The following is a 25019-nucleotide window of genomic DNA, read 5'->3' as shown; positions in this document are numbered from 1 at the left end:
GAACTCACGGCCCGTGGAGGCCAGCAGGAGCAGCCAGGCAGGTTGGGGGCCGGGGCTGGCCCCAGGATCAGGGAGAGGTGACATGCCCAGGAGCTGGAGGGTGGCACCTATGCTCAGAGCAGGACAGCACGGTGGGCAGCAGGGCTCACAGCTCAGGGCCGCCATGAGACCTGGGCCCTGACACCAGAACTCTTGGCAAAGGGAACACTTGCTGGGTTAACCAGCACAGAGCACAGAGGTCGGGGGTCAGACGGGACAATGGGAGGTATTTCGGGGGAGGGCCTTGGCTAGGACCCTGCCTAGAGGTCTGTGGGTTCCATGGATGCACCTGGCTGCTGCATGGCAGGAGTAGCAGCAAAGGGGTGCCCAGCAGCAGTGCTGCGCACCAGGCAGAAGCTTGGCTGGAGGCAGGACTGACACCTCAGGGTCTGTGCAGCAGGTGGACAGAGCCTGGGGGTACAGAGGGGAGGCTGTGAGGAGCCCCCAGGAAGCTGACCTCAGATCGACAGAGGGACTGGCATCCTTCCTGTGTATGGGTGAAGTGGCCACGGCTCCCGTCACTGGGCTCAGACAGGTCTGACCATCGTCTTTAATGGGCGGGAAGGTGCCCGAGGCAGCCTCCGGCACGGGGCAAAGCAGGCACTGCCTGCAGGTCCTCTGGGTGGGGGAGTGCTTGATGCTTCCCACCAGCTGGAGCCAGAGCTGGGGTGTGTGGGGAGCCCGGCCCTCACAGCCGCCCTGGGAGCCCTGAGGGTGAGGGTGGAGCCGCCTTCGCTGGGGCACCAGGCTTCGAGCAGCTTCCAGTCTTGCCCTGTTGGGTCTTTCGGCTCCAGCCGAGGAGGGGTCGGGGGCTGGCCCTTGTGGATGCTGGGGTCTTGCAACCATGCTCCCTCTGGCTCCTTAGAAGCCCCTTGGGGCCCAGCAGGGCGGGCCGGCGGTCCCCCTACAGCAGGGACAGAGACTGTGGTCAGTCACTGCTGCCCGTCCCTACCTGCAGCCAGTCTGGGAGGAGGTGAGAACCCCCTGGGAGGGGCCGACATGTTGTGAAACTGTCTGGGGGCTCCCATCAGGATGGCCACATAGCAGGGGCCCCATGGGTTTCACCCAGCCCTGGGTCAGCCATGCTCTGGATGGAGCGCCAGACCCATAAGCCTCCAGTCTAAGGACACAGAGGCCGAGGGAGGGGTGAGCTGCGGCACCCTCGGGGCAGAGCAGGGCCCCCAGGTGGAGGCTGAAGCACAGGTGGCCCCTACCCAGAAGCACCCCGGGGAGGGTGGCCTGCATCCCTGCCTCCCCTTCCTAATGCTGCTCAAGCATCCGGGGCAGGCCCAGGGCCAGGGTGGGGACAGCAGGCTGGGGACTGCCCCTCAGGGCCCTGGGGCTCACCAGGCCGGGCAGGCCAGAGCCGGGCAGCAGGGACACCACCTGCAGGCTGGCACCCGCGTCTCCCGAAGCCCTCAGCTCCGCCACCACCTCCGCGTGCCTCCACCAGCGGCACGGCTGCCCGTTCACCGCCACGATGTAGTCGCCCTCCTTCAGGCCTGCCGCCTGCGGGGAGACTTGGACGGTGAGACAGGGACATCGCACCCTGGCAGGAAGCAGGCACAGCCTCAGGGACCGGCAGGGCCCTTACCGCAGCCTGGCCCCCCGGAATGACGGCAGCGACAAGGACAGGCGAGTCTCCCCGAAGCGTGAGGCCGAAGCCGCCCTCTCCTCGGGTCAGGTGGATGGGGCCCACCAGCCGCCACCGGTTCTTGGCTGAGAACACAGACAGGGGCCCCTGGCGGGGCTCAGAGGTCAGAGGAGACCCTGCCTGGCCAGCACCCCCACCCAACCTGCACACTGAGACGCCGAGGGTTCCACGAGGCAGGCCAGGCAGAGCTGGACCACCATCAAGGGCCTGAGGCCACGCGCTGGTCAGAGCCATGTAGCCTGAGCTGCCAGTGCTGGAGGGCACCTGGGGACGGGTGAGCTCACCAGCCGATGGAAGATGTCAGGCCCCTTCCCCTGGGACAGGCGCGGCATCCTGGCCTCTGGCTTCTGGTGGGTCTTAGCTGAGAGGGCGGGAGGAAGAGCAGGGCTAAGCTGGAAGCCTGTGGTGACCAGCCCCCAGAACTTGCCAGGCCGCAGGGCATGACCTGAGCACACACAGGCCCTGCCTCTGACCTCCAGGCCTGGCCACTCTGCAGTGGTGGGAGGAGCATGCCAGGTGCCCTGAACACACGATCTCCCTGCCCACGTGGCTCCAGGAGCCCTCCCTGAAGTCAGCCATGCCTGCCCGGGCCTGTGGGCTTCCCCTCAGGGTAGGGGCTGGGGTGCGGAGGGAGATGCTGAGGAGCGTCGTCGGCCCCCAGTCCCCTGCAGGGCCCGGCAGCTCTGCGGGCCCTCGAGATCACCGCCTACAAAGTGCCCCTGTGATTTAATTCACTGTGGTGACTGCGTCTTTAATGCAATCAGCCTCCTTTCCTCCCGGGTGAAGGCCCCCACCCCAGCCAGGGACGCAGCCACCCAGACAGGCCCTGGCTGCTCACGCCGGACGTCGGGGGCCTCAGCAGCCTCGCGGAAGTCATCCTCATAGTCGAGTTCCGAGTACTTGGCCAGCGAACGCTGTAGCGCCTGGGCGACCACGGCCCGTAGCAGGTCCACCTCCCGCAGGACACGGCACAGCGTGTGCAGCCGCAGCGCCTCCTCCTGCCCCAGGATGGCACGCTTCAGGTGGGCCTTGCCTGCACCGGGCACAGCGCTGTCACACACCATGTGGGCCCGAGGGCCCCAGGACTTGGCTGGAGGAGTGGGCAAGGCCAGGGCTGCAGGGCTCATCACAGCCATGTTCGCTGGCGGCCTGAGGCAGGGGCGAGGAGCTGGCTGTGCCGGGGGGCTCTGCCAGGTGCAAAGAGGGGGCCAGGGATGGACGAGCTGCTCCCAGTGGTGGCCCACCTGCTCCTGGCTGCCTGGGACTCCTGTGCTGGGCCTTCACCCATCAGGCACAGGGCATCCAGGGATAGGTCGGCGGCCTCCCCATCCGCATGGGGACAGCAGGTGGCAAAGGGCATGAGGGCGGTGTGGGACGTGCTGCTGCTATTGGTGGCCACCTGAGCCCCCAGGGCCCTCCATGCACAGACGCCTTACCAAGCTTCCTGCGCTCCTCCAGCTCCAGCGGCAGTGCGGGGCCTCGGGGCTTAGAGGAGGCGGGGGGCTGGAGGAAGACCTGCTCATGTGTGGGGAGCGCTCCCTCGGTCGCTGCTGGGGGACAGAGAGGCCATGAGGCCCGGGCAGGGGCCTCTGCAGCACCACAGGCAGGCGGGGCGGACACTCACGGGAGCCGTCGCAGAGGGCCATGGCTATGTGGTAGTGGGCCAGGGAGCAGAAGTACTCAGCCTTGACGTGCACCAGGGTGGTCCAGGAGGCGGGCACGTAGTCGTGGACGGGGGGCTGGGCCATGGTCTGGTGCACGAGCCTGTACTCGGCTGCCACCTGCCGTGGACATGGCGGGCACTCGAGGGCCTCCTGCCCTCGGGTGGTGGCTGCCTCTGCCCACTCGCCTCCACCTGCCCTGACCAACACCCCAGCAGCCTCTCCGGCACCCCAGTTCCTGCTGCCTCGTGCCGTCCCCTTAAGCAGAGGCTCCAGCCCCACAGGAAGGGGAGGCAGATCTCACACCTGCCTGGACCCCAGCTCCGCCCCACCCCCTGCACCCTGACAAGGGTGCTGTGAGCTCACCTGGGCAGCCTCCTGTGCCAGGTGCAGCTGGGCCAGGCAGTCGCGGGGGCCCATGGAAGCAGAGGGTGAGAGGCCCTCAAACACACATTCCTGGGCCTGGGCCATCATGAGCTGCTCCAGTGCGCACAGCGACGCGGCACTCATGTCTGGGCTTGGTGCACGCGAGAATTTCTCCCTCAGGAGGCTGAAGGCCCCTGTGGATGGAGGGAGGGCGCTCACACGGCAGGCCCTGCACCTGCCTCTCTCTGCCCCATGTGGCACTCAGGGTGGCCTCCGGGGACACGGTGGGCCTTATGTGCTCGCTCAGCCCCCTCACCTGAGGGACTGACGTCCTAACCACCCCCCAGCTCCTGGCCCGCAGAAGGGGCTCTGTGGCACCCTGGCACCAAACCCTGCCCCACCACAGCCCAGGCTGCCCTCACCAGCGGCCCTCTGGAAGGCCTCCACGGCACAGCGGACACCCTCGATGCAGGCACGGTCCTGGCGCGCCCCGATCTGCGTGTGTAGGGCGCCAATGTTGAAGAGCACGCTGCCCTTCTCGAAGGCCAGGGCACGCTGCTGCGCCGGGACCCCGGTCAGCGAGTCATACCTGCAGTGCGGGGTCAGGCTGGGTGGAGTGTCTGTGGCGTGGCAGCCAGGCCTCCCCTCCCCAGGGCGCCGCTGCCTGCAGTCCCTACCACTGGAAGGAGAGCCCGAGGCTCCTGGCGGGGGTGAGGAAGCGCGCGTCCAGGAGGCACAGCTGGTGGTAGTAGGCAGTGAGCAGCTCCAGGCCCGCCTCGTTCCGGCTGGGGGTCCGCATGGCCTGCGGGGCAGGAGCCACTGGGCCCCACCGCCCGGCCCACCCCGCTCACACACCACTCTGGGGAGCCCCTGTGGGCATCAGCACCTCGGGGGATGGGGAGGCAAAGCCAGTGGGGCCCTAAGCAGCTACAACTCCCGACGGCCAGCAGCGTGCGGCACGGGAGCCACCCGCAGGCCCCTCCACGCCCCCGGCTGTGTCTCCCCACGTCCCTGGGACATCCACACTGAGCTCTGCCTTCTGTTCCGGACTTAGGCCTGTCCTCAGGCTCTGCTTGTCTCCCGGGGCTGCAGGACGACAGGCGGGCGGGCGGGCGGGGAACCACGCACCTGCCGAAGGGCCTCCAGCTCCCGGATTTCCGCCTCATAGGAGGCGCCGTCCTCTCCGAAGTGCACCGAGATCAGCTCCTGATGGGGGCAGGTGTTGGCGTCCACCCTGTGCCCGGCCTCCTTCCCTGGGTCTCCCAGCCCACCCCGGGGAAAGACTCATGGTGGAGGGAGGGTCTGTGTTGCAGAGCAGGCTGGCTGCCACGTAGGACCGGGGCCCTGGGCCCTGGCCCCTCAGAAGCCCCAGAGAAGGGCTGGGGGCCGATGTGTCCGGAGGGACTCGGTGGGTGACGTGGGTCGGAGCCCCTCTGGCCCTGGGGTTCCCCAGTCCATCACAGCAGCGGGGCCTGGAGACCCAGTGCCACTTTTATGCACATTTCCTTGTTCATCCCTGTGGCTCAGAGGCCAGGGCCCACTCAGTGACTCGCATGCTGAACAGTCAGTGGCTCCCACAGGCCCCTGCCAGGCAGTGCCAGTCTGTTTTGGGGTCTGAGCCCTTTCCAAGGCCCTCGTGGGCCAGTGCTAGGTGTGTGGCCCCGAGCCAACGGTGCCCTCCATGGGCGAGCCCGGGTCCTGTGCCCCTTCTTGCGTTTCCAGGCCCCATGGTCCTAGGGCATTGCCCGTCTGAGGGCAGGGCATGTGTTTGCACCCTCTCTATGAGATCAGCCCCAGCCTGGGGCGCAGGCACCACTGCGGGCCATGAACGAAGCAGAGGCTGGGTCCCTGGCCATGTATGCCAGGTCCCTGGTGCCCCTTTCACCCTTCCTCTGGGCCTCAGTTTCCCTATCTGTTTAATGAGACGGCTGGACCAGGAAGCTTCCGAGACCTCCTGGGTCCCAGGGCAGGGCTGTGCCCCTTAGAGCTTGCAGGCCAGTGCGTACCTTCAGCGGTGTAGACCAGTCCAGCTCCTTGGTCTCCTTCAGGCCCAGGGGTATCATGGGAACAGTGACAGCTTCGCTACAACCAGAAGCATTGACTCCAGACTGTAAGGCTGAGCCCTGCTGCCCTCGGCAGTCCATGTCCGCTTCTGGGGCTCTGCGGCACGGTGCACATCCCTCCCTCAGGATCCACACGTGCACCGATCCTGGGGGGCGTTTTTGCAGCTCCTGCGGGGGAGGGCTGCGTACCCCCCACCCTCCTAAACCGCTCCTGAGGGGCAGGGGCACCTGCACGCCCCCTCCACTGTCCTAAAGCGCTCCCGAAGTGCACGCGCACCCGCGGTCCCGGCCCATCCGCACCTCCCACGCCGGCCAGAGTCCGCGCCGCTGCTGAGCTCCTCCAGCTCCTCCTTCAGCAGCTGCAGGTGGGAGTTAACGTAGCTCAGCTCCAGGGCGACAGTCTCTCTCACCCGGCTGTTGCTGGTGGCTCTGAGGGAGGCCGGGCAGTTGAAAGCCCAGCCCCAGGGCAGAGCCAAAGGCCCCGTGCCCACTGCAGCCCTCCTGCCATCTACCTGTTGGAGCTCCGAGCTCACCCCACAGAGCGATGTTGCTGGCAGGGTCCGCCCCCCTGGGTGGGGCACGGGCAGCAGCAGGATCCGGGGACTCACAGGTGATGCCCCCTACGGTTCATCACCCCTGACCCCAGCACCTGCATGTCCTGACTCCAGCCTGGGGGCACTTCCCTCAGCGCCCCGGCTTTCTTTGGGGCTCATACAGCCCTTCACAGCACTCAGACACAACTTCCTTGGATGGTGGGCAAGAGCCAGAGCCTCTCTGTGCCTGCATCAGGACCTGGCAAAGGGACCAGGGGTCCCCAAGGAAGCCCAGGATGGGGGCAGGGAGGCAGCAGGCACTGAGGGGCACTCACACACATGCGAGGCTCGCAGGCGGCGTACTCCAAGGAAGAGGAGCGGGTCTTCCACCCCTTCCCAGGTCCCCAACCTTGGGACGTGCCATCACCTGCCACAGCTCAGCCTCAACCATGTCTCTTCTGAGAAGCCCCCATGTGCACTGCTTGGGGCTCCCAGGCTGCACACCGGGGGACACCGGTTCCCTGGCCCCTCCAGCCCAGCACAGAGGCCCATGGAGGCAGGTCTGTGAGGGTCATGGCTGAGCATCACGTGTACCGCGCGCCTGCCAGGGCTCACCTGCTTGTGCACCCGGCTCCCTGACCCGGCCGGGGGTAGAAACCTGCCTGGGTGGCTGCTCTGCCCTGCTCGGGGCCGGGGGGTCTTGAGCACTCACCTGTAGAGGTTTTCAGCGCCCGTCCGCATCTGCAGCTCCTTGTTGATCTGCTGGTAAATCCGAGCCCTGCGGCTCTGCAGCTGGCCACGCTGTGTCTGTGTCAGGGAGTCACAGCCCTGCAGGGAGGCCACAGCAATCACAGCCCCGACCCTGTGGGGCCCCCACAAGCCACGGAGAGGAGTGCAGCCTGCCTGAGGCTAACGGGGTGGTCACTATGGGCTGGAGCTGGAGCTGGCCTCACAGGGAGGGGCTGGACAGAGCCAGTGTGAACACAGGATCCGGCCAGAGCAGGACAGGAGGCAGTCCGTGCAGAAGGACGTGGTGGCGGGGGATGCTGCGGATTGTGATGGGGGTCGGGGGGAGGCTGGCACCTGCCAAGGACACCCCAGGGTCTCACTAGGCAGCCTGGACTAGTAGGGGCTCCAGGAGCCCTGCAGGAGGTGACTTGCTGCTCCACACATCCTTCCTCCTGCACTTTCGGATTTCATTCTGGATCTCCCTTCCCCCTCCCCCAATTTTCTTCCATCTAACTCACCCATGCCTCCCAACCATTCTGGTGTGGGTTTAGGTGTGGGCACAAAGGCCAGGGTCCCCGAGGCTCTGGGGGCAGCCATCGGCCCCCAGCGGCTGGCGCAGCGACTTTGGGGATGGTTCTCGAAGTGAACACACACCGTGCACTTCCCATCCACAGAGAAGGGACGCTGAGCCCTGCCCCCACAGATTGCACCCCTGTGGCCCTGCCCAGCGCTGGCCATGGAGATAGACAGGAGCGTGCCCATTGGGGCCCCTTTCTGAACTTCCACGGCTCCCCTGTCTTCTGAAGTGGTGCAAACGTGTTGGGGCTTAAATTTCTCTCAAGGGAGATCCAGTTTCATGCCTCAGGCCACCCCAACCTCATGGTGTTGGGGTCCTGCCTGCGTGATCCTCACGTGTCCCTCCCTCTGCCCACGGCCTCCCACTGCTCTTCCCCATGGCCACATGGGAACCCCTGGCTCTCCACCCTGACAAAGTTCTTTATGTCGCCTGTGGCTGTCCCCTTCGTGGGCTCCCAGGCTTGGAGTGGCTGGTTTGCCTCCCCAGCACCCACTTCTTCCTCCATGCTTTGAGATCCACAATGCTGCTAAAGACAGTGACCCCTACCCAGCCCTGGGGCGAGTCTGGTCTGTGTCAGGTGTGGCCATCCTGGCCACGTCTGCCAGTCAGCAGCAAGACAAGGCCTCTGGTGGCTCCTGGGACTGCTTCCCACTCTTGTTGGGGAACAGGAACCCATGCCGTCCCCCAAACTCACACCCTCCCTCAAACCCCTGCGCTGTCCCCGAGAACCCACACCCTCCCTCAAACCCTTGCGCCGTCCCCTAGAACCCACGCCCTCCCCCAAACCCCCACACCATCCCCTAGAACCCACGCCCTCCCCCAAACCCCCACACCATCCCCTAGAACCCACACCATCCCCAAACCCCCGCACCGTCCCCTAGAACCCACACCATCCCCAAACCCCCGCAACATCCCCTGGAACCCACGCCCTCCCTCAAACCCCCGCGCCATCCCCTAGAACCTACGCCATCCCCAAAATCCCCATGCCTGTGGTCCTCTCCTAGGAGCCCTGTGGCCACTGCGGGAGGGACAGCAGCTGCACTGGCCACCCTGGGCCATGACAGGCTTCTCCATTGCCAGCTTGGCAGCCCTGACCACCTACTCACGCTGTTCCTCAGACGTGCTGAGGCCCGGGGCCTGGGAAGCACCCATGGCAGGACTCTAGCTGCAGCGCTGGCCCTGGGACCAGGCGAGCGCTCCCTGGACGCCTGCTTCTATCATGCCAGGGGCAATACAAGTCACCCAGACCTGTCCACAGGGCCTCAGGCCCAGGCATGGCCTCTAAGTGGACAAATGACCAACCGCTGACCCACTGAACTCTGAGCATCAGGACCAGTTTGGGGGCCAGCCTGATAGGGGTGGAACAGGCCCCACTCCAGCCTGGCCACAGGCATCAGGGAAGACTTTCCAGATGGCAGGACAGCCTGAGCGGTGTGTGTGTGACACAGGGCCTGCCTCCGCCGCACGCCACCTCCCACAGGTGCCCTCCCCAGTCCCCTGATGGTGGGGTCATTTCTGGATGGTGCAAGAGACACGGCAGCCGGGAGGTGGTTGGAGACAGCTTCTTCCCGGGCAAGGGAGGGTCAGGACAAGGAGCCCGGCCACAGCCCACAGCCTGAAATGCGTCACTTCCCGGGCCCTCCAGGACATCTTGTTTGTGCAGCTTCCCAAACATTCTACTCAAAACAACATGTGCCATCCCAGGCCACCTGCAGGCATGGCCACCCTGCCGGAGTGAGCTCACCAAGGGCAGGCACAGGCTGCCTCTCTCTCCAGTGGCCGGGAGATGCTGCAGCCTCGGGGTGGGCAGAAAGGGAGCCCTTTAGGGCTCTGGTCAGCATCACCGGCCCAGTGACCTGCGATGGCACTGCCTCCTCCCCCAGGAGACCCGAGCCCAGACACCAAAGCTGAGTAGAGCCAGCCCAGGGACAATGCAGTCTGACGTGTCCCAGAGGGGAGCAGAGCTGGGTGCCATCCAAGGCTCGCCTGGAGCAAGCAGGAGGGGCAGCCCTCGACTAAAAGCCCGTGGGGGGCACGGGGACCCAGTACCTGGCAGGAACACTCGGGCAACCTCGAGCTGGTCCACAGGGAACACGCAGGCTCTGGGCTGCAGAACAAGGCCCACGGACGTGCCCTCTTCCCCGGGCACAGACGCAACAGGTCTCCACAGCCCTGCCTACCCCTCCCACTTGCCCAGTCAGCCCCCAGGTTAGGGACCTCAGAAGGGGCGTAGGTTTGGGAATTGAGGAGCGACCAGCCAGGAAGGCCTCTCCATTTCCCATACCCAGGAGGCTTCCCTGCCCGCTGCTACAAGTGCACCCAACGGGCACGCAGTTCCGGAGCGGGTGCAGAGGGAGCACCGAGCCAGAGATAGAGGCTGTACAGGCCTGGAAAGGAAGGCGAGTGTGGGGACAGCGGTCACAGAGCCCGGCCCCACACCTGCCCAGAGGGGACCAAGAGGAGGGAGCCCCGTTGCCCGCTTCAGCGGTGAAGATGATCCAGACCTGGGCTCCCCTCATTCCTGGGCTCATTTGAGTGGCCTGGAAGCGCCTCCGCCGAGCCCAGAGGAGGAAGGACGCAGGCTCTGGCCTCAGTTTCCCCGCCTGTGTCCGGGCCCCTCCTCCCGCCGCCGCGCCCGTCCTGCGCACCTGCAGCCGCGCAGTCTTCTCGCCGGTGCCCGCGCCGTCGGGCCTCTCCTCCAGGATCATCTCCGCGCCCGCCGCGCCGGGGGGCCCCAGGGCCGCCCGCACCACCCCGGACGCCGGCTCCTCGGTGTCGCGCGGGTCCCCGACTGTCCCTCCTGGGTGGGGGCGGCTGGGCGGGACGCGGGGCCGGCGTGCCAAGCTGGCCGCTGCCCAATAGGCGGCAAGGCCGCTTCGACGGACAGCAAGGTCAGCCAACCAGAGCTCCAGGAAGGCGGGCTCTGGCCGGCCAGCCCCGCCCGCCCGCGGGGTCTCGGAATCCGGTAACCCCTGGCAACCGCGGCCCCAAGGCCGGCGGCCCGGCGGCCGATCGCACTGCGCATGCGCCAAGGCGGCCGCGGCGCGCGCGGACAGGTTCGGGAGACGGAGGGAAAGCGCGCGGAACGTCCCGAGCGGAGAGGCGGGCGGGCCCGGCTCCTCGGCTCCCGCGGCGGGGACTCTGCGTCTGCCCGCCCGCGCCGTTCCGTCCCGTCACCCCGGCAACGGGACCCTCTCAGAGGCTGGCTCCAGAAATGTTCACAATGGGGTTTTTACACCGGTTTTGTGAGGGACGGATGCCAGGGTGAGTTCTCCGACAATGCCGGCTTTCTTCTCCGCCCGCGGAGCGGGGGCGCCAGGCCCGGCCCCAGCCCGAGCGGGGCGCGTCTGCCGGAGTCGTCCCGCTTCCAGAACCAGCTTCCAGAACCCGCCTCTTTCCAGAACCTTCCTCCTTCCAGAGACTCCGTCCAGAACCCGCCTCCTTCCAGAACCAGCTTCCAGAACCCGCCTTTTTCCAGAACCTTCCTTCTTCCAGAACCTCCGTCCACAACCCGCCTCCTTCCAGAACCAGCTTCCAGAACCAGCTTCCAGAACCTCCATCCAGAATCCTCCTCCTTCCAGAACCCGCCTCCTTCCAGAACCTCCGTCCACAACCCGCCTCCTTCTTGCACCTGCCTCTGGAACCCACATGCTTTCAGAACTGCCTGTCTCCAGAACCTGTTTGTGAACTTGTTTCCAGAAGAAACCTGCTTTCTGAATCACTTTACTTCCAGAGCTTGCTTCCCGGACTGGCCCATTTCCAGAACCTACTTCCAGAACCAGCTCACCTCCAGGACCACCTGCGTGGAGAACTGGCCTGCAGCCCAGGACTGGACTCCTTGAGCCTGCCCGGCCCCATGTGGGCTCACCCAGCTGTATGTGACCTTCCAGGCCTTCCATGCTTCCCTAGGTGTCTGGTGACTCCAGAGCCTGCTCGGATTTCACGTGGGCCTCACCTCAGCTCAGAACACAAACTTTGAAGGGCAGGGAAGCCAGGGCACAGGCGGTGACCACGGCTCCTGTTCATCACGTTCCTCTGAAGCTGGGCCTTGCCCACATTTACTGCCCCACTGTGGGCCCAGCCGAGCTGGAGCTGAGCCCTGGACTCATTCTTGTGCCTGTGCTTCCCTCCCGGCAACAAGGACACCTGAGCCTGTCGTCCCCAGCTCTAAATCCTGAAGGCTAAGCTCCGTGGTCTGCAGCAGCCATCTGCGGCACGCCCCTGCCAGCCACAGCCTTCTCACGAGGCTCCTGCCAGCCACGCCAAACCTCCCAGCCTGGGGCCTGGCCTCCACTCCTGGCCTTTTTGAGACAGGGTCTCACTCTGTTCCCCACACTGGAGTGCAGCGGTATGATCACAGCTCACTGCAGCCTCCACCTCCCTGGCTCATATGATTTTCCTACCTCAGCCTCCTAAATAGCTGGGACTACAGGCTTGTACCACCATACAGGGCTAACTTTTGTATATTTTGTAGAGACAGGGTTTCACCATGTTGCCCAGGCAGGACTTAAAACTTCTGGGCTTAAGCAATCCGCCTGCCTCAACCTCCCAAAAGTGCTGGGATTATAGGGATGAGCCACCACATCTGGACTTTTTTTTTTTTTCTTCCTCTTGGCCTTTTGGGGCCCTGAAGTGTCTGCTCCCTGGGAGCCTTTCAGCTTGTCGTCTGCCTGGTGGGTTCCCACCGGTCCTCATTTCTGCCTGAATTGCACAGGCCACATGAGACCTTCACTCGCCCCCTTCACCAGCAGCTCTGTGACCCAAGCTTTCACAAGGGCAGGGGCTCCTGTCATCTTACCTGTGGGCCTGAGCGTGGGCCGATGCTCCAAAAGTTCACACTGAGTGCGCTTGTGTGGGGACTTCCATGTGAGCCACCTCCTTGCAGGCCTGCAGACACAAACTCACCTTGTGGTCTTCAGACTCTGCTATGTGTACAGGAGGCATTACCGTATCAGTGCCCTTCTGCAAGCATGTGTGACTGAAATGGCATCCAGTTCTTCAATATTTGTTTACTCAGCAGTTTTGCTGGCTTCTTGGTTCAGCAGACAGGCCATTGGAAGGTTAGGAGGGGCTCTCAAACTTCGAGGGTCATCAGATGCTCCCTCCCTACAGGGTGCTGTTTCCTGAAGAAAGTATTCAATTATTATTATTATTTATTTATGTATTTATTTATTTTGAGATGGAGTCTCACTCTTGTCACCCAGGCTGGAGTGCAATGGCACGATCTTGGTTCACTGCAACCTCCACCTCCTGGGTTCAAGCAATTCTCCTATCTCAACCTCCTGAGTAGCTGGGATTACAGGTGTGTGCCACCACACCCAACTAATTTTTTTTTTAGTTTTGTATTTTTAGTAGAGGCAGGGTTTTATCATGTTGGTTAGGCTGGTCTTGAACTCCTGACCTCATGATCTGCCCGCCTTGGCCTCCCAAAGTGCTGGGATTACAGGCATGAGCCACCGTGCCCGGCCATATTTTATTTACTTCTTAAGATGGAATCTTGCTCTTGTCGCCCAGGCTGGAGTGCAGTGGCAGGATCTTGGCTGACTGCAATCCCTACCTCCTGGGTTCGAGCAATTCTCATGCCTCAGCCTCCCGAGTAGCTGGGATTACAGGTGTGCTTCACCACAGCCTGGTGTGTTTTTAGTAGAGATGGGGTTTCGCCCTGTTGACCAGGCTGGTCTTGAGCTCCCGAACTCAAGCACGCCACCCACCTTGGCCTCCTAAAGTGCTGGGATTAGCGGCATGAGCCACTGTGCCCGGCCCCTGAAAGCAAATATTCTAAATGAGAATTTTACGCTCCGCTGGAATCAGGTTGGGGAGTACAATAAGGATATTTTCATCTGTGGAATATAGTGGCAGAATTTTTCTTGCACATTCAACCTCTTTCTCAGGAAGCCACTGGAAGATGAGTGTCAACAAAAGGAGGGATTAAAGCAGGTCTCCGGTGGAGAGGAGCCCTGATTTTAGCATTTACCGATGTCCTTGGTGTAATTACGCCACCAAGGCCGGTTACATGCTGACGAAGTGAAGTTAGCGGACAGAGGTGGGAAGAGACAGCTGTGCCAGCCGGCACCAGCACGCTGCTGGATTAAACCAAGGACGGATAAGACCCGGAGACAGGAACCGGGCATCCTACCCAGCAGAGGGCTGGAGGAGATTTCTGCAGCGAAGGCAGTTCCCAGGAGTTGGGAGTAGCCAGGCTGGTGGGCTGCGGGTCAGAAGCCCGTTCTCTAAGATGAAATGGATAGACTCGCTGGTTATCTGAGCACACTGAGAGGAGCCTTGGTGAGCTGCTAGCAAGCTTGGGTTGAACTAGTGAACAGCATTGTGAGAGGATGATTGTATAGCTACAGGTTTGAGTGCAGCCTCTTGACCCTGAACTCCCATAACCCTCATTACACTCATCTGTTGCAATGTTGGGGCGCTTTAGGCCTCAGGAAACAGAATCTCTTTCTCTGAACTTCCATTCTTTCACCTGTCCAAGGCAGGACTCCCAACTGTGGGTCAGAAGACCCCCATTCCAGAGAAGGTTCTGCCTGTCCCCTGAAGGAAAGACTGCTACTCAGAGAGGCCAAGAAAGTCTGAACAGACAGGCCTTTGCTGGGTTTCCATCATGTACCTTTTGTCCATTTATATGTCAGACATGCCTATCCTCCACAAAACCCCAAAGGACGGCGCGGGAGCTTCCGGAGAGCTGAACGTGTGGACGTTCCTGGAGGGTGCCACACCCAGGGAGGGCACGGAGCCCCATTCCCTTTGCCCCATATCTGTAATCTCCACTTTGAGAAACCAAGGCAGGAGAGTTGTTTGAGGCCAGGATTGGAGGCTGCAGCGAGCTATGATCATGCCACTGTGCCCCAGCCTGGGACATGAGTGAGACCTTGTCTCAAAAAACAAAAATGGCACATGATCTAAAATGTAAAAGTAAATAAATAAAATTGATAGACTATAGCCAAAGGAAATGCTGTCACCGTAAGTGATTTTACTGCATGTATACACACAAAAATTAACCAGATCAAAAGAAAGTAGGAAGAGTCAATCACTAAAGATTAAAAATTGTTATTACTTGTTGGGAATAGATGTCGCAAATAGATGCTCAGTGCCACAAAGAAACATTAGCACTGAGACCAAGGATCTTTCAGTAACGCAACTTTTACCTGCTGGACTGCAGGAAGGGTACTCTCACTAGGCATTGTGCCACAAAAGTTCAATGAACAAACAGAAAACACGGATGTGTCCCTGACGCCTTTGGGGTTGTCCTTACTGCTGTGCCTGATCTCCGTTGGCTGAAGCCAGACCTCACCATCTAAACTAAAACCCGATTGGCTAACGACTTTAAACTTTTCTAAACAGGTGAGAACAATGGCGAACTGGGACATGCCTGTGAGCACGTCCAGCACGGGTATCCTGATTAAGGTACAAGGACATAGAGTGTACTACGTAAGCACGGCATGTCCAACAGCTACATAGCATAGGGCTTAACAAAGTTATGAGCACACTTAAGATTCACCAAGAAAGGAAACTTTAAAAAGGAACTTTGCTACTTCCCACATCACTCATAAAGCAAAAAAGCTGATGGTTTGGGAAAAGCAATTTGATAAATTCCTGGGATGGGACAGAGAGGCCGTATCGGCCGGGGTTTGCCTCTGACGCAACAAGGTGTGTCGGTTTTTCCCTAGAGGCTGGGTGCAGCCACAGGGGCCACGCCAGGCTCCTGCCTTGTGTGTCCCCCGGCAGGTGCGTTCAGCCTCTTGGTGAAGGCCAGGCCACTCCTCCTGTGAGCTCCTTTCTGTTTCAGAGAGGAAAGAAGAGAACAATCAAACAGAGAAGCGACACGTCCCAGAAATCCCCCAGAATGTGAGCACACAGCCACACGTGGCTGCATGAAAGCCACGGGAGTGCCACTGCAGCTGGGGACATCACTGTCCCATAGCAGTCAAGGCTTTGTTGATCAGGAAGAGAACGAGAACAGGCGGGGTTGGCCACGAGTAGTGGCTGGCTGCAGACGGAAGACAGCAGTGGGAATGACTGCACCTGACTGGGAATGACTAAGCTGCAGGAGCGACCTGACAAACTGTGAGAGAAAATCAGCTTGATCTAAAGGAAATGATGGATGATTTTGTACCAGAACATAAATGATCAAAGTTGACCTAAGAAAAGGGAGAAAGCATGAGAAGACAGTAGCAGCAGAGCGAAGTGTTGCAGGGCCTACCTAGGCTCGAGGCACTATTCCAGCTTGCAAAAGGATGGACATTTTCCCATGTCTTTTCTTTCTTTCTTTCTTTCTTTTTTTTTTTTTTTTGAGACAGTTTCACTCTTATTGCCTAGGCTGGAGTGCAGTGGCATGATCTTGGCTCACTGCAACCTCCGTCTCCCAGGTTCAAGCGATTCTTTTGCGTCAGCCTTAGCTCCTGGTGAAAGAAATAACACAGAAAACTAAAGACTGGGAGAAAGGAAGCAGTTATTTTTATATTCAGGTGACATGGTTGTGTAATCTGAAATCCCAAGAAATTCAACCAAAAAAGCTACTGGGACTAATTAAAGAATTTGGATGGACCAGCACAGTGGCTCATGACTGTAATCGGTGCACTTTGGAAGACCAAGGCAGGTGGATCACCTGAGATAAGGAGTTTGAGACAGGTCTGGCTAACATGGTGAAACCTCATCTCTACTAAAAATACAAAAACTAGTTGGGCATGGTGGCAGGCATCTGTAATCCCAGCTGCTCAGGAGGCTAAGGCAGGAGAATCACTTGAACCTAGGAGGCAGAGCTGAGATCGGGCCACTGCACTCCAGCCTGGGCAATAGCAGGAGATTCTGTCTCAAAATAATAATAATGATGATAATTTGGTAAGGTAGCTGGTTTTAAGCTAACTACATGTTCCAGACTGAACGTCTGTGTCTCCTAAATTCTTGTGTTGAAGCCCCAAGCCCCAGCACGATGCCACCTGGAGATGGGGCCTTTGGGAGGCATTAGGGCCCTATAAGTGGCCACGAGGGTGGGGCTCAGCTACGGGAGATTAGTGCCCTCATGGGAAGAAACATCTGGCAGGGCTGGCACTCTCGCCTGTAATCCCAGTGCTTTCAGAGGCCAAGGTGGGAGCAGTGCTTGAGGCCAGGAGTTCAAGACCATCCTGAGCAACACAGTGAGACCCCCATCTCTACAAAAATATTTTAAAAATTAGCCTGATATGGTGGTCCATGTCTGTAGTCCTAGCTACTCAGGAGGCTGAGGCAGAAGGATCGCTTCAGCTCAGGAGTTTGAGGCTGCAGTGAACTGTGACCGCACCACTGCACTCCAGCCTGGGAGATAAAGCAAGCCTCTGGCAAGGAGGAAGGAAAGGACAAGGAGCAGGAGAAGGAGCGAAGAAGAAAGAAGAATTTTGGTTCAACCCTAAAGGTTAGGTGATCTGATGCAGAGTCACCCAACCTTCCTTTCTCCTCCCTAAATTTATATATTGAAGCGGTAGAGAAAGGAAGAGGGAAGGTGAAGCAGAAGCGGGGAGGAGAAGAGGAAGGAGCGGGAGGACGCCGAGGACGGTGACGGTGACGGTGACGACAGAGACTCCGCAGGTCACTCTTTCTCCCTGACCACCACCGGAGGACGCATCAAGAAGGCAGCTGTGGCCGGGCGCGGTGGCTCACACCCGTAAGCCCAGCACTTTGGGAGGCCGAGGCAGGCAGATCACGAGGTCAAGAGATCGAGACCATCCTGGCCAACATGGTGAAATCCCGTCTCTACTAAAAACACGAACATTCGCCGGGCGTGGTGGCGGTGCCTGTTATTCCAGCTACTCAGGAAGCTGAGGCAATCGCTTGAACCCGGGAAGCAGAGGTTGCAGTGAGCCGAGATTGTGTCACTGCACTCCAGCCTGGGCGACAGAGCAAGAATCAATCTCAAAAAAAAAAAAAAAAAAAAAAAAAACCAAAAAACCAAAAACAAACTTGCTTTAAAAAAAAATGAAAACTGAGACATTTTCCTTCACAAATGTGATGAAGCTACAGGCTTGTCTAGGAAGACATTACATAGGAATATCCGTTTCAGGCTCATTCTTGTTGGTCAAGGCCAAGGTGAGAGGATCACTCAAGCCCAGGAGTTCGAGACCAGCCTGGGCAACATAGCAAGATGCCCCATCTCTAAAAAAATAAAAGAACTGAGTTGCATGCAATGGTGTGCACCTATAAATTCCAGCTACTCAAGAGCCTGAGGTGAGAGGATGCCTGAGCACAGGACTTTGAGGCAGCACAGAGCCATGATTGTGCCACTGCACTCCAGCCTGGGTGACAAAGCAAGGTCCCATCTCTAAGGAGAAAAGAAAGGAAAATGCAAGTAACCAGCACCCGTGGACCCACATTCTCCTGCACTGGTATTCAGGGAAAGGCAAAGCAAGCAACTGTGAGATACCCAGTTTAACTCATTAGATTGTCAAAAATTTGAGAGATGGATACCAGGCAGTGCTGATAAGGATGAGCAAAAACAGGCATTCCCAAGACCTGCTCGGATGCTGTGAAGAGATGAAGCCTTGCAGGAAATGAGGAAGAAGCTATTGACATTGAAAATATGTGTGCTTTTTGCTTCAGTGGCCCCACTTTTTGAAATTAAGCCTTCTAAGGTAAAAATGTCAGAATTAATAGAAACAAAATAAAAACCTGAATATAACCCCAATTCTCTTTGACAGAGGCAGGACAGACATATACTGGCATTTCCATGCTGCAGATATATGCAGTTATTATATCTAAAAGACTATGCACTGGTCGGTGTGGGGGCTTATGCCTGTAATGCTAGCAATCTGGGAGGGCAAGGCGGGTGGATCACTTGAGCTCAGGAGCTTGAGACTAGCCCAGGAAACATGGTGAAACCTATCTTTACAAAAACGTACAAAAATTAGCTGGGCATGGTGGCTGGTGCCTGTAGTCCCAGCTATTCAGCAGGCTGAGATGGGAGAGAATTTCTTGGGCCTGGGAGCTGGAGGTTGCAGTGAGCTGAGATCGTGCCACTGCACTCCAGCCTGGGTGATGGAGCCAGACTCTGTCTCCAAAAAAAAAAAAAAAAAAAAAAAAAAAAAACACCAAAAACTAGCTATATTGAAATTGAATTAAAACAAACTGCAGAATAACGTGTATGGAAACAAAATTCCCTGTTGGTATTCTTTAAAAAAGATAAGAAACAGAAGCAAACTCACATAGCTTTATGTTTGCAGGAGCCCCGACTGAGTGTGCCAGAGCCAGCTCCCTCCCCTATCCACCATTTCCGGCTTCCTCAGTTGAGTGTGTGTGTGTGTGTCGGGGGGTGGGGGGGTGCTGCCTGTTGCTTTGCATGTTTCTGTATTACTGGACTTGGCACAGCAAGGATGCATCATTGCACTTAAAAAAATTTAGAGTTTCCTTTTTGTTTTTTAAAATTACTTTAGATTTGGAGGTGCATGTGTGGGTCTGCTACATGTATATTGTGCACTTCAGAAGTTAAGAAAAATGAGGGGTTAAATGAGAGGCTGGGAGGTGAGGAAGTACATGAGAGCTTCGGTGTGATAAGGCAGGAGACGGAGGGTGGCGGGAGAGGCAGGGACCTTCTGCCCGTGAGAGGATAAATGCTCATGGGGCTGCTTTAGGCTCTTTTATGTTTTGTAATTTATTTAAAAAAAATTTGGGACGGGGTTTCACCCTGTTGCCCAGGCTGGTCTTGTTTTGAACTTCTAAGCTCCAGTGATCTGCCTGCTTCAGCCTCCCAAAGTATTGGGATTACAGGTGTGAGCCACGGTGACGGGCCTTTTTTTTTTTGAGACAGGGTCTCCCTCTGTTGCCCAGGCTAGAGTGCAGTGGTGTGATCATGGCTCACTTCACTGCAGCCTCAGTCTTCCAGGCTCAAGCAATCCTTCCACCTCAGTCTCCTAAGTAGCAGGGACTGCTGGCATGCACCACCACACCCCGCTAGTTTTTGTATTTTTTTTGTAGAGATAGGGTCTTGCTATGTTGCCCAGGCTGGTCTCAAATGCTGGGCTCAAACAATTGGCCCACCTTGGCCTCCCAAAGTGCTGGGATTAGAGGTATGGGCTGCTGCACCCAGCCTGCTTTATGTTTTTATACGGACCAGTACTTTGCAAGTGTGAGCCTCGCAGGCTCTTGGTGCCACCAGGAACATGCACATTTTCCATACAGGCAGGAACCTGGGTTCCTTTCTGGGCCTCCAATGTCCTGGGTGAAGACCCCAAGGTCTGGAGAGACTGACCAACTCACCCAAGGCCCAGTGGCTGTGAGCTGCAAGCCAGGACTCCTCAAAGCGCCAGCCTCTCCCATGCACACTAGCCCATCTGCAGAGCCCGTCAAGCTCAGGGGAACACCACCACTGAACCAGAGAGGCAGCGGGGGGATGTGGTCTAGAGAGAGACATCTGGAGAAAGCAGCTGATTCCAGAAATTTCCTGCTTGGCTTGTACTAGGGCACGCTGGGGACTGACTGCCCTTTGCCCAGTGGGTGCCGGGCATTTGGGCTTGGGGTCTGTCAGGTCAGCCCTAAAAGCTGACGGCCTGATGCAGAACGCTGCTGCTTACTTCAACTTTCCTGCTGGTTCGAAGCCTTCGTTAGTTGGGGTTGCTGCCACTTGTATGCCCATTGGCGTTTTTTTTTTTTTTTCAGAATGAGGAGCAGAGTAGGTTGGCTTTGGAGGATTGTCTAAACCCAAAGAATTTAACTGGCCGTGTATTTGGCCACTGCTGTGGCCTTATAGACCTTGGAGTTTGGGCTTGCACCTGTATTTAGAAGGTGCACAAACCCACATAAACCAAAGAATAAATAACCATAAGGCCTGAGAGAACGTGCTCTCCTGCTGCACGTGGGCGCTCGCCTGTGACGAATGGAGTAACAGGTACCATGGGGCGACCAGGAAGCCTTAATCAATGGTGGTAATAGCTGCCGATGCATCATCTGTGGAGGCGTCACAAGGGATGGCTGGGGCAGAATCAACAGAACGTGAAAATGAATTGTTTGTAAATACAATCAACACTTTTGTGTTCGTGAGAAAGCCATTCATCGTTCAGAAACCGTCTTTAGTAAAAGACGCACCTGGCTTCCTGGTGCGACGGCCCATCAATCCCACCCCAGTCACAGCTCGGGGCTGCCTAAAGCCCCAGAGAACAGACATGCGGATTTATTCTTATTTGAAGACAAGTTGAGTTATTAAAAAGAAAGACCCACTGAGAACATTAGCTTGCAGGGAGCATGGTAGAAGCCACATGGGGACAGAGAGAGCTCTTTAAAGCCCTCTTCTGCGGGGTGCCCTGCCAGGCCCTGGTGGTGAGGCCTCTGTAAGCAAGGGGCCACCCAGCTTGCTCTGGGACCTTCCCAGGCTGTGTGTGCTCCTGTCCCTCCAGGACGCTGAGGTGCTGAGTGTGTGCTTGGGGAGGGGGACAGACGTCCGTCCTTGGCCGCTGGCCTCTGGGGAACTGCTCTTTTCTGGCAAATAAAGGGAAAAGGATACGGTGAAGGGGAACAAATTATTGTCCTAAATGTGGCAGAATCACCTGGCATGAGCTTTCTTCTGGTTGCCAGTTTCATCTTTAGGACAGCGCCTTGGTGAGGGTGCCCCAGGTGCAGTGCGCTGTGTCGGCAGTGGGTACTTACTGGGCACTGATCCTGGCAGCTGGATGCACCTGTGGCGTGTTTTATACCACTGAAGCCATCCATGGCCTTCTGCGGTCCAGCCTGGTGTGGAGGGACCACCGCCATGGAGCAGTGAAGCTGGAGTGTGTGTGAGGGTTACTGGTGGGTTCCACGTGGGTGGTGTGTGGAAGGGGTGTAGAGGCTCAGACGCGAACTTGGCCTTGGCAGCTCAGAGAAGGGTGGTGTGACCAGCAGATGGGGACGGTTTGGGAGGAAGAGGCTTCAGCAGATAGATCCTTGGGTTTGGGATGCTGGGCTGGGGCTTGTCAGGGCAGACGTCCCGAAGGCTGCCGAGTCTCGAGCTCAGGGGCCACGCTGGAGACCTTTGCTATACAGCTGCAGGGACAGAGTGCCAGGATAGTTCACGATAGTGGGCCCAAGGAGGAGGGCAGCAGAAACAGGGCTGTGTGGCCCCCAGGACCCCAGGGAGGAATCAGTTCCCCAGAAAGCCAGTAAGCAGTGCATGCACCATCCATTGCCACTGATGGCAGGACTGCCCAGTGTGGAGGAGGCTGCTGGACACCCCGATGGAAGTGGTCTCCATGGGATGTGAGAGTGCGACTTTCTTTCTGAGACAGGCTGTCTCACTCTGTTGCCCAGGCCGGAGTGCAGCGGTGTGATCATGGCTCACTGTAGTCTGGAACTCCCAGTCGGAAGCAATCCTCCTGCCCCAGCCTCCCAAGCAGCTGGGATTACAGGCACGTGCCACCATGCCTAATTTTTGTATTTTTTTGTAGAGACAGGGTCTCCCCATGTTGCCCAGGTGGGTCCTGGGCTCAAGTGATCCGCCTGCCTCGTGCAAGTGTTGAGATTACAGGTGTGAGCCATTGTGCCCAGCCAGAGAATGAGTGCACGTTAATGAGGATCGGCATGCCCGAGAGGTGCAGAGCTGGACACAGGGAGTGAGGACACCTGAATTCTGAGGCAGGTGCAGTACCGGTTTTGGGGCCAGGGGAGGGCTGACGGGTGGCTGGCCTTTAACAGGGGCATGAAGAGTTCCACCACAGTAACAGGAGCGAAGATGGAGGGGAGTAGGGGTGGGGTGGGGTGGGGGCACAGGCGGGACATGCCGTGCCGGGAGTGTGGGGTACCTCTGCAGATTGTCTTCATGTGTCAGGGACACAGGAAGCAAGGCCTCTGCCCACAGTGGCCAGGGAGGGAAAGGGGGCAGGACGGGCTGAGGACAGGGGCCGGGGCCCAGCCGAGGTACCTGGACACTCAGGAGGCTGAAGGCTGGGCTGGACCAGGGCTTTCAGGGAAGGAGAGGGGCAAGGGTCAGCGCCAGGGTCGCTCAGATGAGGAATGTGTCTTGCTGAAGTCTTGTGACACATACAAGAAAAGAATTCTTTTTTAAAAAAAATTTAATTTTGAGATGGAGTCTTGCTTTGTTGTCCAGACTGGAGTGCAGTGGCGTGATCTCAGCTCACTGCAACCTCCGCCTCCTGGGCTCTAGATTCTCCTGCCTCAGCCTCCCAAGTACCCGGGGTTACAGGTGCCCGCCACCATGCCCGGCTAATTCTTGTATTTTTAGTAGAGACAGGGCTTCACCATGTTGCCCAGGCTAGTCTCGATCTCCTGGCCTCTAGTGATCTACCTGCCTCGGCCTCCCAAAATGCTGGGATTACAGGCATGAACCACCAGGCCTGGCCAAGAAAAAAGTTCTTAATTCCAAGGACTGTTAATCATTTGAACCTAATCTAGATTCATTCTGAATGGAGTCTCTGATGCCACTACTGAATACCTTGTCAGACATTTTTGGATACAGTTTATATTTTTTGTGCCATTCCCAGACAGTCAACTGACACCAAGCCTTTTACCCCAAATCCGAGACCACCTAGCAGAGCTACCCTCGAAAAGACACATCGTCAGGAAATACGGATCATCTATTTACAAAGCAAAAGAGGGGCATTATTCAGTGGAACCGAAGCCGCCTTCTCTCTGAAAACCTGTTTCTATTTTCCACGTGTGACTAATCTTTAATCTCGGTGACTGAGCGGTAATGGTGTTCGCACTGACGCTGACGGCGGGCTTTTTAAGCAGCACATGATGTATGTCGCCTTCGTGGTATCCTTTTTTGGTGAGTGTTTCTGTGGCATTCGGAATAAAATGAGTTCAGCGTCTGTGGCTCTAGAAACCCCGGCGCCACCGTAGATGAGAGGCCATCTGTATGTGAAGCGTCTGTGGTGCCTGCTCCGCAGAGGGCCACCTGGCCTGGCCATCATTCACCTCAACAGGAAAACAGCTATCTGCCTGAGTCCATTTGTTAAGAAGGCTGTAAAATGGCATCTTTAATAACCTCAAACAAATACGCTAAAACTTATCATAAAATAGGTTGTAAAGTGAAGGAGTGTGTCTGTCCTAACCTCCTCTGTCTTCCCCAAGTGGACGTTTTCCAGGCAGTTCTTCTTCCTGCGATGGGGCTTTCGGGTCAGAAGACAGTGCCACTCACCCAAAGCGGAAGGCTGGGCACCATCCTCAACTTGCTCATTCTCATTTCCACGCCCTACTAATTATCAGACACCTCCCCTCAACCTCTGCAGGCCGCCCTTCAGGCTCCTGCTGTCTCTGGCCTGACCAAGCCCTGTTTCCTCCTGCTCTGCCAGCAGTGTGCCTGCCGATGCCCTCATCTCTCCACAATGCACACAGGATCATGTGCGGGTGCTCCATGGTGCCCGCACCATCGTGTCCACACCCGAGGCCCTTCCCTAGCCCCAGCACGCACACAGCACACATGCAGTGCGGCTGACGCTCGGCACCCTGCCTCTCCCACGCACTCCAACGCCATGGCTGATGCTCTTGGCACCCTGCCTCTCCCATGCACTCCAACGGCCACCCCCCACCCCCCGCCCCCCGCCCCTGTAACTTCCTGAGGGATTTCCTCAGTGCTGGCCTGTGCCCAGGCCTGGTGGAAGCGGTTGGTGAAGGTGGGGGTAGTATGGATAGGCCCTGGAAACCAGAGCAAATCCACTTGGAACTGTGTCCCGTTCTCTCCCAGAGGCCTCCAGGAGGCCTAGTTCAGGGGCTACGACACTCACCTGCTCCCCAACACATCTACTCCGTGCTCCCTTACCGTGCTTCCTGGGTCCACCTCTCTGATGAAATACCTGCAGGAAGGGCCTGTTTGGAGGGAGCCGTGCTCCATGCTGGCCATCCGCGGCCACTCGCTGTGCCCTTGTCCACACAGCTCCCTCTCAGCCTGAGGGCCTTCGTCCATTCTGCTACTGTGGCCACATCCGCTCAATCTTCCAGACTCAGTTTCTCCCACGTCACCCCAGACCCACAGACCCCGACGTGGTGCGTCCTGCATCCCACCAGTGTGGCCTGCCAGCGCTTCTCGCAGGCACGACATTCAGGCTGAATGGAGACTCTCGCAAGCAATATGCAGGCCGCTAGGCAGATGCCACCCGGTGACAGCTCGCACCTCAGGCCTTGCTCCGTGAACTTTTCTCAAAATACGATCCTGTTTATCTTCAGAATCGCCAAAGTCCTGCAGGGTCTGGCGAGGCTCCACCACAGCACAGCGGCCCAGGAGCGCCCCTGCACCCAGGCCGGCCGCCTCCCACCCACCTCCCGAGTGCCCGCCAGCACCGCGGCTCGCAGAGCGCACCGGCGCAGAGCCCAAAGCCGGCTGAGCGCGGCCGCCAGACGCCCCACGTGGCCACCCCGTGGCCTTTCCTGCGCCTGCGCGGCCGGCCCCCTTCCCGGCAGCACCTGCGGCGTCAAGGCCTGGCACGCGGCGGG

The 25019-nt window shown here is 58.5% G+C and overlaps 1 protein-coding gene across 8 annotated transcripts; it reads right to left on the bottom strand.

Annotated features, from left to right (window-relative positions):
* Positions 1–575: 575 nt before the first annotated feature.
* On the bottom strand, positions 576–10693 carry RHPN1 (rhophilin Rho GTPase binding protein 1). Of its 8 annotated transcripts, none has more exons than XM_074387250.1 (15): positions 10271–10688; positions 7029–7144; positions 6084–6212; positions 5727–5880; positions 4849–4926; positions 4398–4459; positions 4143–4309; positions 3721–3914; positions 3318–3474; positions 3130–3243; positions 2532–2783; positions 1978–2054; positions 1634–1780; positions 1387–1548; positions 576–943 (listed from the first exon to the last, which is right to left on the bottom strand). In XM_074387250.1, exons 1-15 carry the CDS (start codon positions 10328–10330, stop codon positions 728–730), a joined length of 2085 nt encoding a protein of 694 aa, XP_074243351.1. In that variant the 5' UTR covers positions 10331–10688; the 3' UTR covers positions 576–727. The 8 variants fall into 8 exon arrangements, with proteins under 8 accessions (XP_074243351.1, XP_074243349.1, XP_074243350.1 ...); XM_074387248.1 differs by having other exon boundaries at positions 4398–4522; positions 10271–10687; XM_074387249.1 differs by having other exon boundaries at positions 3130–3240; positions 4398–4522; positions 10271–10687.
* Between the last annotated feature and the right edge of the window lie 14326 nt (positions 10694–25019).

Source organism: Saimiri boliviensis, chromosome 15, assembly GCF_048565385.1.
Source record: "Saimiri boliviensis isolate mSaiBol1 chromosome 15, mSaiBol1.pri, whole genome shotgun sequence".
Lineage (NCBI taxonomy): Eukaryota > Metazoa > Chordata > Mammalia > Primates > Cebidae > Saimiri > Saimiri boliviensis.
The sequence above is the reverse complement of the archived record's forward strand: the minus strand, read 5'-3'. Positions and strand labels throughout refer to the sequence as shown.

Excerpts from the sequence above, each read along its gene's own strand:
- RHPN1 (XM_074387248.1), bottom strand. The coding sequence starts at position 10,330 with ATGATCCTGGAGGAGAGGCCCGACGGCGCGGGCACCGGCGAGAAGACT. Across the intron at positions 5,881-6,083 it reads GACTCTGGCCGGCGTGGGAG|AGCCCCAGAAGCGGACATGG; the intron begins GTGCGGATGGGC and ends ACCGTGCCGCAG. Across the intron at positions 1,781-1,977 it reads CTGACATCTTCCATCGGCTG|GGGCCCCTGTCTGTGTTCTC; the intron begins GTGAGCTCACCC and ends GAGCCCCGCCAG.